General features: G+C 37.3%; 1 protein-coding gene across 2 annotated transcripts; it reads left to right on the top strand.

The window, feature by feature from the left end:
- Nucleotides 1-2,924: 2,924 nt before the first annotated feature.
- FGG (fibrinogen gamma chain) lies at nt 2,925-12,066 on the top strand. Of its 2 annotated transcripts, XM_063458548.1 has the most exons (10): nt 2,925-3,079; nt 3,544-3,594; nt 3,700-3,883; nt 4,579-4,672; nt 5,182-5,312; nt 6,019-6,152; nt 8,880-9,064; nt 9,447-9,724; nt 10,696-10,862; nt 11,978-12,066. In XM_063458548.1, exons 1-10 carry the CDS (start codon nt 3,011-3,013, stop codon nt 11,984-11,986), a joined length of 1,302 nt encoding a protein of 433 aa, XP_063314618.1. In that variant the 5' UTR covers nt 2,925-3,010; the 3' UTR covers nt 11,987-12,066. The 2 variants fall into 2 exon arrangements, with proteins under 2 accessions (XP_063314618.1, XP_063314617.1); XM_063458547.1 differs by lacking the exon at nt 11,978-12,066 and having other exon boundaries at nt 10,696-10,996.
- The last annotated feature ends 5,153 nt before the right edge of the window (nt 12,067-17,219 follow it).

Raw genomic sequence — 17,219 nt, 5'->3', positions numbered from 1 at the left:
TTAAACAAATACTTAGAACAAAAGCTTGAGTCGAGCCTTAATAAAGGGTGAGCAGTCTAGTGGTAGTAGGTGAAAATGGGGGGTAACCCCTAATATTTTATATCTTCAACAGCAAAAAGAATTAGTTATAACAATTTTTTATTTTTGTTCTATTTCTAATTCTTTTTGCTGTTGAAGATAAACAAATACTTATCTGTTTCTGTCTGCTGGGGAGCATTCTAGAGCAAGTTTGAAGCCCCAATTCATAGCCTGATGCCTGGAGTGATCTGTGGAAGGGTTATCTTCCAGCCTGGAACCACCAGAGTTTGTGACATCTGCAGCTGCAGTTCTTTCCCCCCCTGTGGATCGGTGGGGGTTATTCAGGGACTTCCTCATACGCCAGCGTGGGATTCGAGAGTGGAAGATTTTGGTGTTCTGCTGCATCAATCCACTCGACCTGGGGGGCCCTAGTGCATGGTCGGGAGATGAGGGCAGTGCCATTCTGCAATTTAAAACTGAATGCAGAGCATGTTCCTAATTGAAGTTTGTCTGTGGCATTGACTGAAGCATGGACGATAACCAATATTAATCATGATATATTCATATAAGAGCAATCGTCCTAAACCAGACATAAATTTTAGTTTTTAGTACCAAATGCCTAATCTTCAGATGTTTCACCTCTAGCTGAACCACCCTTTTATTACTTTTATGTAGCCAGCCTACTATTGTTAACATATACTCGGTACATACTTGGTTTCTCTCCTATTGTTTATCTATGCATGGACTTAGTTTGCTGACAGTGTAGTATTTCTTGATTTTTTTTTGTGCCTACTATAAATGACCTATTACTGTCAATATTTCCCAAAATACATGCATAGATTTAGATTGTCCTACTTTCACTAAAAACAGTGCAGTATTTCTTGATGTTTTGTGCCTCAACGTTTTGACTTGTATTTTCGTCAAAAAAATGTAATTTAAAGCTTGTATGCTTTTCTATGCACTACAAAAATAAAGAATTGGAAAAAAAATGGCATTTTATGATCTCATCTTATAATTCTTTTAAACTTCAGTTTGATAGTTAAGGGATACATTATGGAATCTAAAATGGATAGACTTGCCCCCATGCACTATGGTGGTTGTAAAACAGGAAACAACAATTACAGGGTGTGCCAAGAACAAAGTAAATAAATAAAATGTATAATAGGAAAGAAAATACCAGGGAAACAGGCAAATTAGAGTCTCAGGACATCTTGGGTCAAGTTCTCATCAGCATATATGTTTTTCCAGTCCTTTGAAGGGTTTTGAGGGTTACCCTTCCTTTCAGGTGTGCAGCCTCCCCCTCCCCGTTGTGATCAGTTTGGATAGCGCTGTTCCATCCCTCCTTTTTTTTCTTTACTATGGTGGTTGTGTTGATTATTTAATATTTGATACACTATACATGAATTTGATGAATCCGTCAGAGAGTCTAAAGCAGTTGTGTATATGTGTCTTCACATATAAAATACCGGGTATTTGGGAGGCTTTATTGACTATTTTGCTGTAAATCGCATTGGTGACAGATAGGAGTGTCGCTGGTGGGAGCTGGGGGTTACAGCCATGAGTGTGGAGCCCTGTAGTATTGTAAATTTTTGCCCTTACAGGCTCCACTTGCACTTCTTTCCCTGATATCAGCTGACCAGCTGCCATCCCACTAGCACCTGCATGATGACATCACTGCAAGGTAGCCACCATCATCTTTCAGGGTGTGTAAGTATGCCTTTGTGTAGCTGTCTCTGTGTCTGGGTGTGCCTGTGAGTGTTTGTATGTCTGTATGTACCTCTCTGTGCCTGCTGTCTGGGCCTGTGTTTACCTGCCTGTCTGTGAATCTCTAGCTGTGCCTGTGTGTACCTGTCTGTATCTTTGTGTACTTGTCTATATCTGTGTGTATGCCTTGTTACAAATACTCTACTGTAGGTCAGCATTCATTTAAAATGGCTTAAATGACATTATCTGGACTGATGAACTGCATTTTAACCCTTGATAACACCCTTAAGATGCTTTTAAGTTACACTCCATAAGCACCACACCTATTGCAGCCCAATCTAGTGGTTATGGTGCCAAGAGGGCCCAGGGGTCCTCCAGTCAAACCATTTGCTAATGATTAGACATATTACCTGGGGTCTGCTTCCTGTACCTCCTGCCAATGAGCTAAAGCCCTGCACTGCCAGGCTTAGCACAATGCATGGAGCTTCCAGCCTCACAGAGCAGGGAGACACAGCAGACCCTATGTGTGAAGTCAAACCATAATCTGTTGGTGGTTTGACTATTTACATGGTTGGGCAGCCAAGGCACTGCTGGCACCACAACCAGCACCAGTAGAAGTAACCATAACAGTGCAAAGCATGTCTCACATTTAGTCCACTACACCCTCTGCCATGTAAGTTGAATATCAGGGTTTTTCACTAAAGTGACAATTCATAGTGAATTTAAAATTTAAGGCCCGAATAGCTGAAATGAAGGAGAATGGTTTCAGTTTGGCTATTTTACCTTAGATCTGAAATTTAGTTTCAATTCAAGTTTAATTGTCTCTTTACAGTACAACTAAATTATCTTGTCAAGACATTTATAAAGGGATGACTCCTTAAAATGGTTCTCAAGTACTAGAAAGTATGATGTACTCACTTAACTCACTTAATCCACAAGGTTCTTTCTCAGAAAACAGTGAAACCGGGGGGTGGGGGAGGGGGGGGGGATCCTTGCACTGTAAAGTCACTGTTTAAGATAATTTGTTTTACTGAAATGGAACCTTACATTATTTTCAGAAATAATTTGAAATGTCTTGCTGTAAAGGGTTAATGTTCACTGTGATGTAGAAAGTGTCCTAGTACTGAGGGTCACAGTACCTGTGATTGCTCCTCCCCTATTGACCTTTGAGCAATACTTGGCCACTAACGCTTCTGCTGACCATCCAAAGCACATAAAACAGCCAGAGGAGTAGACTTTACTTCATTTGAGAACTGAACCAGTGCAGGACACACTAGAACCTGCAATCATGTTACCGAAATACAAGCAAAGCTTGCAGCTCTTGCTGTCATTGCTCCTCTCATCCAGCACATTAGCTGTAAGTATGTCAATCAAATTTTCTAAATTGGAAGTCCGGGAAGAAAACCAGTATTCTGTAAACAGGCTGGAAAAGAACGTATGTTATTAAGTTGAAGGAGTGTTAAAGCTAATATAGAAAAATATATATTTTTTAAGTTTCAAGCAAAAACTTTTTTTCTTTGTTTTGTAGATTTGGTATGTTTTTTTCTGATAGTGTTACTTCTTCTACTTCGGAATTCATCAAAGCTTAGTCATAATTAACCAATCGCAAATTACTTAGAAATATGACATTGAAATATATTAACTTTTTTTTTTAGTATTCCAAGTTATTATTATTGTTTTGTAATTTTCAGAAATGAAACTCAATCTGTTTTTTTACAAATACAAAATACAATTTCTTAAAAATACAAAATATAAGTTTTTTTTTTTAGTGTATCAAAACTACATTTCTTAAGTGTAATAATTTCTTGTTCCTATTTTCAGCAAAATTTTATACCAAACTCCGCTAACTGCTGCATCTTAGATGAACGATTTGTAAGTAAAGATTTTTCACTTGTTGAAGAATGAAAATATATCTATATAGAATAATACAGAAATGTGAATTACATTTTTTTTATATTTTATTTTTTCTCCTTTTAGGGGGAGTACTGCCCAACAACATGTGGCGTTTCTGATTTCTTCAACAGATACCAATCAGAAGTAGACACAGATTTGAGTCAACTTGAAGGATTATTAAAGCAAATAACCAATAATACAAGTGGTACAACAACAATAATGCGAGATATTGAAATAACATCAAAAACCCCTGATACTGCTCAACAGAGTAAGCAAGATTTATCAATACTCAAAACGTAACATATATCGGATTATGTATTTCTTATGATTTAAGGGTTCTATTTGTTAAACTGTAAGTCGTTGTGCTTTTGACAACAAATTTGCATAATTTAGTCCCCATGAGGGAAGTGAAAATAATTTTTTTTTTCTACCTTGCCCAATAACAAGAACCTCAATAAATCTGGTTGCCAGCTAGCCAAAAAGTCATGTTTAATTAATAAATTGATGTTTACTATACATCCACTAAACTGGCTGTTTCACTGTACTTTGCATTTGTAAAAGTGATTTGTCAGTTCTGTACTTTGTTATTTTGTATTAATTCACGTACTGAGTTTTTCCACTACATTTTATAAAACTCAATGTAAATCCAAAGTGAATTTCAAATGTTACGTAAAAAAAAAAAAAACGCATTGTTTGAAAAAAATTTTTTAGACTTAGGCAAGCTGTAAAAATTCCCCAGATCAGTTTTTTTTTTTGGTTTCTGTTATTTTGGCCTAAATTTTGCAATAATTTGTCAGATCACCACAAATTATTAATATTTTACAGCATGCGTGAATTGTCACAATGTAACATTTATTATCTGTTCAACTGTTAAAAGAAGAACCTGCCTATTGATGTATGCTTATTTATTTTCTATTTTTGTCTTGGTATGTTTTTTCAAATATATTTATTTTTCTTTTCTAGATCTCATAAATCCCATGATTCAGAAATCAAGATCTATGTTGGATGAAATTACAAAATATGAGCTGACAGTAACTCAGAATGAAAACACTATACAGTAAGTATACTATGTAGATACATATACTTTATGTACATGTGTAAAATTATCCAGCAGTTACATTTTACCATTAATTGCTGGTGTCAGCAGAGTATATATATATATATGAGATGTATTGAATTTTTAGTTGGATTTATTTCCACATTTTTTATTTAGCCTATATTTTGTAAATTATTGGTTTGTGCACCTTCTTGGTAATTTTGTACATGGAAAAAATGGCATCTCCTTCCAAAACTCATGATCATTATGCCATTTTGCTGTTAACTCTACATATTGCTCCCTGTCTTGGTGCAACGCACTCAGCTGCTTGGAATGTAGACTACCTGCTTACTACTACTATGGCACCATAATCACTACAGTGGGTTATATTTCTTTAAATTAAAAGCATTAAAGTCTTGAACATGTCCTGCCCTTATTAACAAACTAACGTTTCTTTTTTTCATGCAAATACCAGAAAATGGAGTAGGGGTCGAGTATTTGTTTTTAAATACAGCATTTTCTCTTTGCAGACGTTTGCAGGAAATACTCAATTCAAACAGTAATAACATTTACTCACTAAAACAGAAGATTTCAAGTCTGGAGTTACAATGCCAGCAACCATGCAGAGATACTGTTCAAATACAGGAATTCACTGGGAAAGGTAAATCTTGAAATGATCACACACAAAGGAATTAGTCATTGAACAAAGAAGTTTAGCAAACTAAAAAACAATTTGCAAAATGGAAGATCCAATAGCTGGTTTGGAAACAATTGCAATTTAATTTTCATAACAATTGAGTGATTAGTGAATATACTCCAATGTGTATTCACCAAATGCTCAATAAAAAAAAAATCTAGCAAAATCAGTCTTCAGCTATGTTTGGGCAGAACAGCTACACTCTTTCGAACCATTTGATGGTCATCTTTGTCGGCAATGTAAGTCCTGGCAAATTTTGACCTCAACTGTATTAAAACTAAATCTGCTGCTTTCCATCGCTGGGCTGTAAACTCCCAGTTCTCAAAGACAATATTTCTAAAACAATATTTCTAAATCTGTCAGAATTTATATAAGTTAAGAAGTATGCTGCATACTGTTACATTATTGTTTTGCCATAGAAATTAATTTCTACTACTTCTATTTAGTATTTTTTCAATGGACCTTTGTAGTTAAGATTTAAAAAATATATATATATTATTCAAGGATGAATATATTACATCTATATTAGAACTATATATTTGCACATGCTTAAGAAATATAGCACAGATGTAATATTAATTCTTGGAATTCTACTCCCCATGTTTGTAGACATGATTTTATCACCAGTTTTGTAAAAATGATTAACAATTATTGTTTTATTCATTCCCAGATTGTCAAGAAGTTGCTAACAAAGGAGCACGAGTTAGTGGATTGTACTTTATCAAACCACTGAAAGCAAAACAGCAATTCCTTGTATATTGTGAGATTGAGCCATCTGGCAGTGCTTGGACAGTTATTCAAAGAGTAAGTATCTAAAGGTTGAAAAGATGTCAATAATAATTTAAAAACTAAATCAAACAAAAAAAATTGGGTAAAGAATAATTAGAGTTTCCATCAAAAATACAGATATTGAGAAACACAGAGTCAGAGATCTCAAGTGGAATATGATGTGTATGTCATGGTAGCTGTGCCAACCCCACACAATTTTTCATTTCCTTTTTGTTGCCGTAGCCATCTCCATCGAATTCTCCATCTGAGGAACGCTGTCTTTATGCACCTATTTATGGTGCCACTGAGGCTTGTGTCAAAAATTATGTGAGCATGCCTAAGTCATGCAGATGTCTGGTATCACAAGATGATACTGACCAATAGGAGGGTTTGTTTGACCTATGTAAACCTCTCCTATTGGCCTGACCTTTGCCATATTGTGGTTGGGTAATCATACATGATTGGATTCTCCATAAAACTTGCTAGTAGACTACATGTGAGTACTGCTTGAAAATACCAAATGCTCTGCCCATTGCACAAAATCACTTATCTCTCATATCATTTCGACTGTTTGTGATGTCATATCAGGGCTGTCATCAGAAATTTGAGTCTTCTTACACAGCTCAGGGCCTGGACACCCAGGGCCTGTCCCAGTGTCTGCACACAGGGCCTGCCATCTGAGTCCACCCACATGGCCAACAACAAAGTCCACCCACAGGGATGAAGAGTATGTGTGTGTGTATTGGATTTACTGTGGATGTAGTGAGTGTGTGTGTGTGTAGTAAATGCAGTGTGTGTTTGTATAATAGATGTAGTGTGTGTCTAAGGGATTAAGTGTGTCTGCATATAGTGGATGCAATGTGTTTACGTGATGCAGTAAGTGTGTGTGTGTGTGTGGGTGCGCGTGTGCAAGGGATGCTTTGTGTGTGTGTGAGAATTTGTGGGATAGAATAGGGAAATATATCCGTGGGAGGATAGTTTTTATTTTTATTATATTAGGGTATTCCCCCTCCCTGATTCTTAACTCTGTCCAGGGTGGGGGACACTACATTCTCTGGTGGTCCAGTGGTAATGTAGAGGCTCCGGCTTCCACCTCTGCCTGGTGCTGGCTCTTTTTATGAGCCCTAGCATTATGTAATATTGGAGCGTTGCTATGGTAACACGTGGCAACGTTCTGACTGGCAGGCACTTACAACAGAGAAAGAGAGAATACAGTCTCCTGCCATGCCTCCTTTCCCCCCAACAAAAGTATAAAGGCAGGTAGACATTTCAATCCCACTTGGGGACTTTCCTTTTGGTCTTGAGAAAAGTCCCCAAGTGGGACTATAATGTCAACCGGCCTCTATATTTTTCTGCTATTCCACACAGTATGGTGATGTTCATTGCAGCATGAATGAATAAATAAAAGGACATTGGAATGTCTAAATTTAAAGACAGTGAGTGCAGAATATTTTTTCTATTTCTTTGTACATTACAAGCCAAGGCTGGGCACCGGCATAGTGAATTTTACAAATTCATATACAAATAACCCCTGCACTCCAACATGTAAAAAGAGAACAGTACCTGGTGCTCTGGTGGCTCAATTATAAATAAAGGAAGATACCGGCACTCAAGGATTTTCAAAGTTTTACTTATCCAATATTAAATCAAAAATCAACGTTTCAGCTCCTCTGGGAGCTTTCATCAGGACACATTTAATATTGGAGAAGTAAAACTTTGAAAATCCTTGAGTGCCGGTATCTTCCTTTATTTATCTATCTATCTATCTATCTATCTATCTATCTATCTATCTATATATATATATCTATATATATATATATATATATAGATATATATATATATGTATAGTCAATACAATGTTAAACAAAAATATGCACAACAGTCAAGCCATAAAACTTGCTTTTCCCTCAGAAATTAAAATTTGCAGTGATGTTACTACCGCAAAGGATTCTGGGTAGGCATATGTAAATTAGTTCAACAAAGAATCACATTTTTGCCACATTTTGTGATTTCTGTGGGAAAAGCAAGTCTTATGGCTTGACTGGTGTGCAGATTTTTGTTTAACATTGTATTGACTATCCACAGACAGCAGGTGGAAGGGGTTTTCAATCACAATTTTTCCCCACCATAACTTTTATGTTTTTTCTGTGCCCTGCTGGTACATGCATATCATAGGCTACATTAAACTAATAGGAGTAACTCTCCACCGATGCATTCGTGCCTTGCAGCTACTACTATTTATTCTCTCACAAAGGTAGCTCTAGCAAGCATATGTATGGGTACATCTGTTTTTGTGTGTGTCTGTAGCTGTGTTTGTATGTTGCATTCCACAACCAGTGGGAACAGGCAGACTTGGAATAAGACATATAAATAATAATTAAGTGAAGAATATATTATTGGAACTGCAGTAGGGTTCATAAGATATCTGGAAACCTTGTTTGTTTTTTAGGTTTTACATGTTTGAAATGTTTAGACCAGGGATAGACAACAGTCAGCACTCCAGATGATGTTGACTACATCTCCCCTGATGCTTTGCCAGCATTATGGCTGTAAGCGCATCATGGGAGATGTAGTCCACAACACCTGGAGTGCCGAAGGTTGCCTACTCCAGGTCCAGACTGTAGATTTGCTTTTTTTACTCAGGGGTACCTGACTTGCAATTTCTGTAACACCATAATATGGTTAAAACAAATGTTTTTAAACTTTTTATCACTAAGACACAATGTTGACTCAATATTTATTAGAACATATATTTTTGTCTAGAGACTCGATGGTAGCGTAGACTTTGACAAGAAATGGACCCCGTACAAGGAAGGATTTGGATACTTGTCACCAAATGATGTTACAGAGTTTTGGCTTGGTAATGAAAAGATCCATTTGATAAGCACACAATCTACTATCCCATATGTTTTACGGATAGAGTTGGAAGACTGGAACAATCAAAAGAGGTAACATGACAGCCATACCTTCACATAGCTACCCTAATTATTGTACACAGAGTAGAAGATTGAAAATCAAAAAGATTAAACATAAACATGTTTTTCTTTTCAATAGACAAGGCTATCTAACAAGCAGACCTATAGAGCAAGATTCTGTTTTTTTTTCTTTCTTTTGTTTTTTTTTTTAATGTGAGATTGTAATTCCTTTAAAGGTAGACTGCTGGTTAGAGCAGTGGTAACATCACTGCCATAGAAGTAGGAAACCCAGGTCATACCACACAAATACACACACACCACTAAGTATCCTTGAGCAAGACACCTTAAGCTAGCTAACACTGGTCTGCTAGTAGTTCTGTACATTAATGAAAATATTTATTATTTTTCATTCTAGCACTGCTGACTATAACACATTTAGACTTGGGTCTGAAAAGGATAAGTACCGCCTGACATACTCTTACTTCATGGGTGGTGACGCTGGTGATGCCTTTGATGGCTTTGACTTTGGGGATGATGCCAGTGACAAGTTTTACACATCTCACAATGGCATGCAGTTTAGTACAAGTGACCAAGATAATGACAAATTTGATGGAAACTGTGCCGCACAGGATGGTTCTGGTTGGTGGATGAACAGATGCCATGCTGGTCACCTTAACGGCAAATACTATCAAGGTAACTAAGTGGAGATCTTTCGGTGTTTTACACATAATATAAGGATTCAGATGGCTAATTTGAATAATTTGATGAATTGAATGTTTAGCTCTAAACAAATGAGCATTTCTGTAACGTGTACAAAAGTAAATACATTCCTGAATAGTTTCATTATTATATATCCTGTTTATTCAAATCAAAGGAAATTTGAGAAGGAACTAGTATAATAGATGACCTCTTAGCTACCACAATGATATTTCTTCCTAAGAGTGTTTGTTTCCTGGAAGCATGGGTGGACGTCCAGGACACTGATAAAGATGACCATCGAGTTGCTCTACTTTTAAATATTGTCCAGTGTCCGTTTAACACTGCTATACCACATACAGCCACTGGGGAAACTGATAAATTATATTATATAATTACATTGTGTCTGTGTCTACATGTTACACATGTATATTCTGTGTAAAAGATACAGATAAATGAGGTGGAGGCTGCCGAGTCTGTGTCAAGCTGATTCAATTGTGATCTATCGTAATGATCTGTTTTAAAAGAACATTTAACTGACCTCCCATTTTGATGGAAGGAACATTCCAGACAGAAATACACTTTTTTTAAGTAAGCCATGAAACGATACTATATCAAGAAAATCACTATGGGCACACTACCGTAAAGTACAGTACTCTGTAAGTTGATTTTGCCAGTTTGATAAATACTGGAACTTTTGTTCTATTTATAAAATAATTACTGGACATTCTTATTCAGCAATAATGCACTAGCTAGCTACCTCTAACCGTACTTGTAAAAGCCGTCTGTCTTTACATATATATCCATTCCTTTTATTTATTCCTTCATCCAGACATTTCTATCATACACTGTGTATTGGTAAACTTCTATCACAACAAAACTGAATAATATAGAAAAATCCATCTCTTCACTGAAGCCATTTCAATTCACACGTTTACCACTTTTGTGCTTTTGCTCTTTCATGGCAGGTGGAGATTACACTGCAGCTGATGCTGGTCCTGAGGGTTATGATAATGGAATTATTTGGGCCACCTGGCGTAGCCGATGGTATTCGTTGAAGAAAGTATCGATGAAACTTATTCCTCTTAACCGATATGGACAAGATGGACAGCAGATACATGGAGGAGCAAAGAAGGTCAATGGCCGAGGAGACTTTGACTAGACTAAAAATATACATTTCTTAATTCTAATATGTAGATCTATATTCAGTTTATCCTCTACCTGTGCCTTGTTTACAAATAAAACATATATAAAGCGCTGTGCACAAGACATGTAGTTTCAAGAACAGTCAACAATTAACAAAAAAAGCAAACAGATATGACACAGAGGTAATGTACTGTACACAATACATTTCAAGTGCTTTTTCTGGGTACTTATAGGTAAAGATGTATGGATGGACATTATATTTCTATAATCCACATCTATGTCTTCACATCAGTACACATGTATAAGAAAAAAAATCTATATTAAGAAGATAAATCTCTTTTTTCTTATTCGAGATTCAATAAAAGTAGTGAGATATTCAAATAGTGTATAAAAGTTCTAGGATTTGTCTATTTTTGTACTGCTAGAAACTTTGCCTTTTTGAGGAAGCAGGTAATAAATGGATAGGATAGACAGGATGAAGAAACCTAATGTTGTTCTCTGCCAATCAGACGGCAGCTGAAACGTGTTGTGCTCATGTCCTCAAAATGCACCAAGGAGGATAACATATAACTCCTGGTGTATGTTATTGAAAAATACATTAGTGCATTAGAATGGCATTCAGGAAAAAATTAGGTAAAGTAACGCTTGCTTGATATAAGTAAGATCTTTGAGGTTGAACCATTTTGATAAAAACAAACATACAAACAAACAAACAAACAAACAGTAATAATTAAAGAGCATACAGTAATTTTTTGAAAAATAATTGCATAATGCTATAAACAACAAAAAGGCACATCTTTGTAATTTTGTATAATAAAACAAAGCAAAGGCACTTTCAGTTCAGTTAGCATATTTACACACGAATAGCACAAACATGCTTTCATCTATAGTATTACTCCATCACCAACTTGAACTCCCCTATGCACAAGATCACAGGTTTAATCATTGATTGATTGAATACAAACCATTATTTTGCTAGAGCACTTGCATAGTTTCCAAAAAAAAGCACTAAATAGATTATTGATGGGAAACAATCGTATTCATGATTACCATTAAATACCGGGTTATCTCAATAGGCATAACAGCTGTTTTCTTTTATTATAGGACATATAAAATAAGACTTTGGAAACAGGGATGCATCCGATTTTTGGGATACACATTCTGGAATTTTGTACGTTGTGCACTATGTCAAATATATGAAAAAGAAAACCAATAAATGAATTTAACAAAAAAAATCTAATTGACTCAGGATTCCATTTTGATCAATACATTTTAACTCAAAATATATCTGAAATCAATCATTAAAAAGATTTTTAAAATATGAGCTTATAAAAGTTGTCACTTGCTGAATGTTCACTAACATAAAAATTATATCCTAAGACAGCTATGGGATGGGCAAACGCCATTTCAGTTTTGCTGGGCATTTTTGCATTACGTGAAATGTTTTTTTTTTTTTTAAAGTATCACGCAAAATTCTGCTCAATTCACTAAGGAAGATACAGGAATAATTTTTATTGAAAAGTGCCAATTGTTGCCTCTTTACTCAATGAAAATAAGTAAAATTAAATAAAAATTAGGTGTTTAATTTACATCAATTATGCCACTTGTATTCAAGTGAAATGAGAAGCATTTAAGAAAAATTATTTTTTAAAAATTAAATAAAAATAACAATTAGCTGTTTAATTTACATCAATCATGTAGCTTTTTAAAAAACAAAAACGTATCAAGCAAACATCTGCTTAATTCACTGAGGAAGATACAGGAATTTTAGTTTCTTGAAAAGTGCCAATTTTTGCCTCCTTACTCAATGAAAATAAGTAAAATTAAATAAGAATAAAAATTAGGTGTTTAATTTACATCAATTATGTAGCTTGTATTCAAGTTAAATGAGTAGCATTTAAAAAATATATATTTTTTAAATTAAATAAAAAGAGCAATTAGGTCTTTTCTTTACATAAGTCACGTAGCTTGTACTCAAGTGAAATGAGTAGCATTTTAGTTTACAAGACAATGTTACATTAGGAAACACAAGGCCTAATTGAAATATAAATATAGTTTGATATTCACCACTTGTTCAGATGAGTCGATAAAGACTCTCTTTCCCCCCACTTGCCTCTGTTTCGAAGTCTCCCCACATAACCAAGCTACATAGCCCTCAGAGGCAATTAATTAATTAGATTGACACTCAGCCTTCACCAGGGTTCACCCATTATACACTCGTAGGTACAAACGAGGTAGAAGAGAGAGAGACGCATCTCCCACTATCTCGAGTACTCACTTGATCTGTATGCAGCTTCACCCAGTTGGCTCAACAGGCTCTCAACAGACAGTGTGACCTAGCAATAGTTGCTTACCCTCTCTGCAAGTTCATTGCTAAAAAATGTTTTATCTTAACAATATAAAAATGTGCTGTAACATCTTGCCATACCACTGTTTTGATATGTTGATGGTTTAAATGCTTGCTACTGCTGTTGTAGCTTAGTAAGCTCTAATGTCTTTTTCATGCGCAACAAAACAAAATATTTTTTTTTTAAGTGTTTTTAATTTGGATTATATTTTCTACAATTAAGAGTTTAGTGAATAACCCGCAATATGTTTATGCTAATATTTTTTTATTCTTTAAATGTGGTTTGCCATAAATGGTGCTTTTTTACATAGATAAACTGGGCCATTGTGTGCTGTGTATCTCCCAATAACACAAACAAACCAAGGCAAACCATAATAAATACCAGCAGGTAACATATAGAAAACACATCGCATGACTGATATGCCATCTCATTTAGTGACAATGAAAGGTGTTAACTGCAATTTAACGTAAAATACAGATAAACATATATCAAGCTTATAGGAAAAACCCGGATGGGCTGACCTGGAATAAATTGGACAGCTTTTGATGTTTTGTTGCAAATATAAACATGTAAGGCATAAGACTCTCAAATAGCATTACATACTGCAAATATCTTGTGACGGAACACCCAGTCACTCATGCCCATACCAGGAGCAATCCCGCACCTCACCCCCAAAGGAGCATAATTATGGTGGCCCACCATATGCCTACTTTCCCATGTTTCCTCCAAGAGACCTTATCCTAAACCCCTGGCTCTCATCACTTACTCCACCATGCCAAACAACTGAGATCGCCTCTTCCCAGGTCCACCTAAGTAGTCAAGAGAGTCGCGAGGGCTACAGCAAGATTTACTCACAATTCTCTAGAACTCCAGTCTGGCTGAGGCTTGCCCCATTACCTGGTCACCTCCGTTTTTCTCCAGATCCCGACCAGCCAGGAGCTATTTGGAGGAGATGTACATTAGACTAAAAGAAGCAATCACTCCCTTAGAGCCCCCTTTTCAGTCTGCAGGAGCGCACATTATTTGTTATGGAACTATTTAGGGCATGGACATTGCTAGCAGCCGGTCAAATCTTTACCCTGGTGGCGATTCGTCAATTTTGCATAGATCCGAGCGCTATTTTGCCAACATGGGATCTTGGATCAGAGCTATCCAGGGTGTTAGGGTTCCTGTTGGTTTTCACTGTGTTTTGGGGATCTTTTGTTTTGTACCCTCTGTATCCAGGAGATAATTAGTTTAACGAGGGATAACACAATTATCTCCCAACTACAGCTACTTCGCTAAACTATAATCGCTGGTTACTGTGCTGAATGGGATACTTCAAAGGGGTAAGGAGAGCCTTGGTGGTGACACTCGGATCCCCTAACGAGTGGTCCACCACATATCTATATGTTGATTCTGCATTCCACCTGTCTGCTATGGACAGGCTTCTGTCACCTCTTATTAGATCTTCTGTCAAGTTGAGAGAAAGAGAACAAATTAAACAAAGAGCAATACTAGATCCTTAGATCCTTGGACAAACTGCCCTCTCCATAGCAAAATCGAACACAGGGTCAATCTTCTCTGTAAGAGGACCGAAAAAGAGCTTGCAAACGTAGCTTCCTTACTCCTTGCACACATAATACAAGATCTATGCTTTATTTTCAATGTGTAGCTTTTACTATAGGCAGGGCTGTACCTTCAACGAGGCTAACAAGTACAGTGTATGTCTTTGTCATACCTCCTCTCGACCCGCGCTGCTCCGTCACCGCCGTCCGTCCGTTGGACATTGTGAGGGGTAGGTTAGGGGTAGGGGTTAGGTTAGGTTTAGGGGTTGGAGATAGGGTAAGGGTTAGGGGTAGGGCTAGGTTTAGGATTAGTGGTAGGGTAGGGGGTGTCAGTCCGATGCCCGGGACCCAGAAACTGTCCGGGCGGCGGTGCATGGACCGGGACCCATTATGCCTGATGTTCAGAGTAGGAGTCACAGTGTGGAGGTGGAATAGCAGGGGCTGGTGCAGTGTAACCGCACGCCCCCTGGTGTTGAGCACCAGCGTTTGTGCAGCCACATACCAGAACCCTGATTCAGCTTATGTGGATCCCAGGAACTAGGAGCTTGGAATTAAGCATACCTCCCAGGAGCTGAATAGGGAGGCTCTGCAGCAAGAGTATATCCAGTACAGAAACAAGACAAGACTAGAGATAGGCACCATACATGAAAACAAGACAAAACTAGGAAAACCCAGAACCGGAGCAGGACAGAAAGCAGAACCCAGAACATGTACACAAGACATGAGGAAAACAAGAACAAGGCAGGACAGGACTATACATGAACTGGGAATACAAGACAAAATAAAACAAGACAAAAGATACAAAGTAAAACAAGAGGAGAAATAACTAAGCACTATATATGGAAATCATGGGGATTTAGTCACATTATATGATCATACATTGCATAATCCCGCCAACAACACCAATGTACCCCATAATTGGCAGGTCCTACACTGCCTAATGTTCGCTAAAACAACCAAAGAAGACATATATAGCACTTACCTGCAAGAAAGGGCAGAAGCCTTGAGCAGCTGCCTGCAGGACACTGAAACAAAAAGGAATATAGGAAAACAAACGGGTGTGGCAAATAAAACAAACATTTAAATGAATCCAAGAGACTGGGAAATCCAGGGACGGAATATAAGAATGAACCCAGAAACCCAGCATAAAAAAAAACAGACATGGAATAGAAAACCAAAAAAACAAGAAAAACTAAACAAGAATAGTAAAAAGAGTACTGGATACCAGAAGTCATAGCCAGAATGATCCGCAGCTAGGAACAGGATGTGACATAAATATAGTAAAAAGAGTACTGGATACCAGAAGCCATAGCCAGAATGATCCGCAGCTAGGAACAGGATGTGACAGGGGATAGGTTAGGGGTAGGGTTAAGGGTTGGGTTAGGGTTAAGATTAGGTGTAGGGTTGGGGTTAGCTTACGGTTAGGGATAGGGTTAGGGTTAGAGGTAGGGTTAGGGTTAGGGAATTGCTCAAGTCCCAAAGTGCCAAAGGCCCGAAGAGCCAAATTTCCAAAGTGCCGAATTGCCGAAGTCCCGAATTTCGGAAGTGCCGAACCAAACCGAACCGACATTCCGAATTACCGAAGTCCCAAATTTCGGAAGTGCTGAATCGAACCAAATTTTTTTGCCCATGCACATCCCTAGTTGTCACTTGTTTGTCACAAGTGCCTTGTTAAGGGTTGCCACTAATATCCAGTCGTGAAGTGTTACAGATAAGATTAAAAGTATGTTGTGGGTCCAAACATTAAGTACAGAAAGGGAGTAAAAAGGTTATGCCACACTTTTATGTGCTAAAATACTAATATTAATTCCCTTAACATGGAACATAAAAACATAAAAAAGAATAATGCCAATTAAACTAGATGGGTATGACTGGTATAAGACTTAGTTCAGTGTTGTTGTGCTCCTGCCTGGGTGCCTGTTCCAATATTAGCCGATATCAACTACTGCTCGTGGAATGAATGGCATGGCTTTGGAAATGTCCCAGGAACAACTCGGTCCTTCCCTAGGGTCTGTGGCCGAGGTGAGGCCCAGTTTTCAGAGGAATGTTAGAGTCTTCCGCAGAGGTGAGTTGGTAGGAGCGTCAGGGTAGCCAGCAGGGTGCGTGAGGGTCCTCATTTATAGGAGATTCTTTCCCATGTTGTAGAGCATCGTGGGACTTATTCTCAGCCTGATTCAGGATCGCCGTAGGATGTAATGTTTGTGTTTGCAGGGGTATGTTTGCATGTTATATTTGATTGCTGGAATGTATGCACATACATTCTAAAACAGATATACATACTGTAACATGCTGATACACACATAGACACACTGATACATGCACACACCTGGACACATGAACACACCTTGACACATACACACACCTTGACACACAGATATACACACTAACACAAACACACTGGCATATGCACACACTAGCAAACACACACACACATACACAGACACATGCACA

This window comes from Pelobates fuscus, chromosome 6, assembly GCF_036172605.1.
Source record: "Pelobates fuscus isolate aPelFus1 chromosome 6, aPelFus1.pri, whole genome shotgun sequence".
NCBI lineage: Eukaryota > Metazoa > Chordata > Amphibia > Anura > Pelobatidae > Pelobates > Pelobates fuscus.
This window is presented reverse-complemented; position numbering and strand designations above follow the sequence as displayed.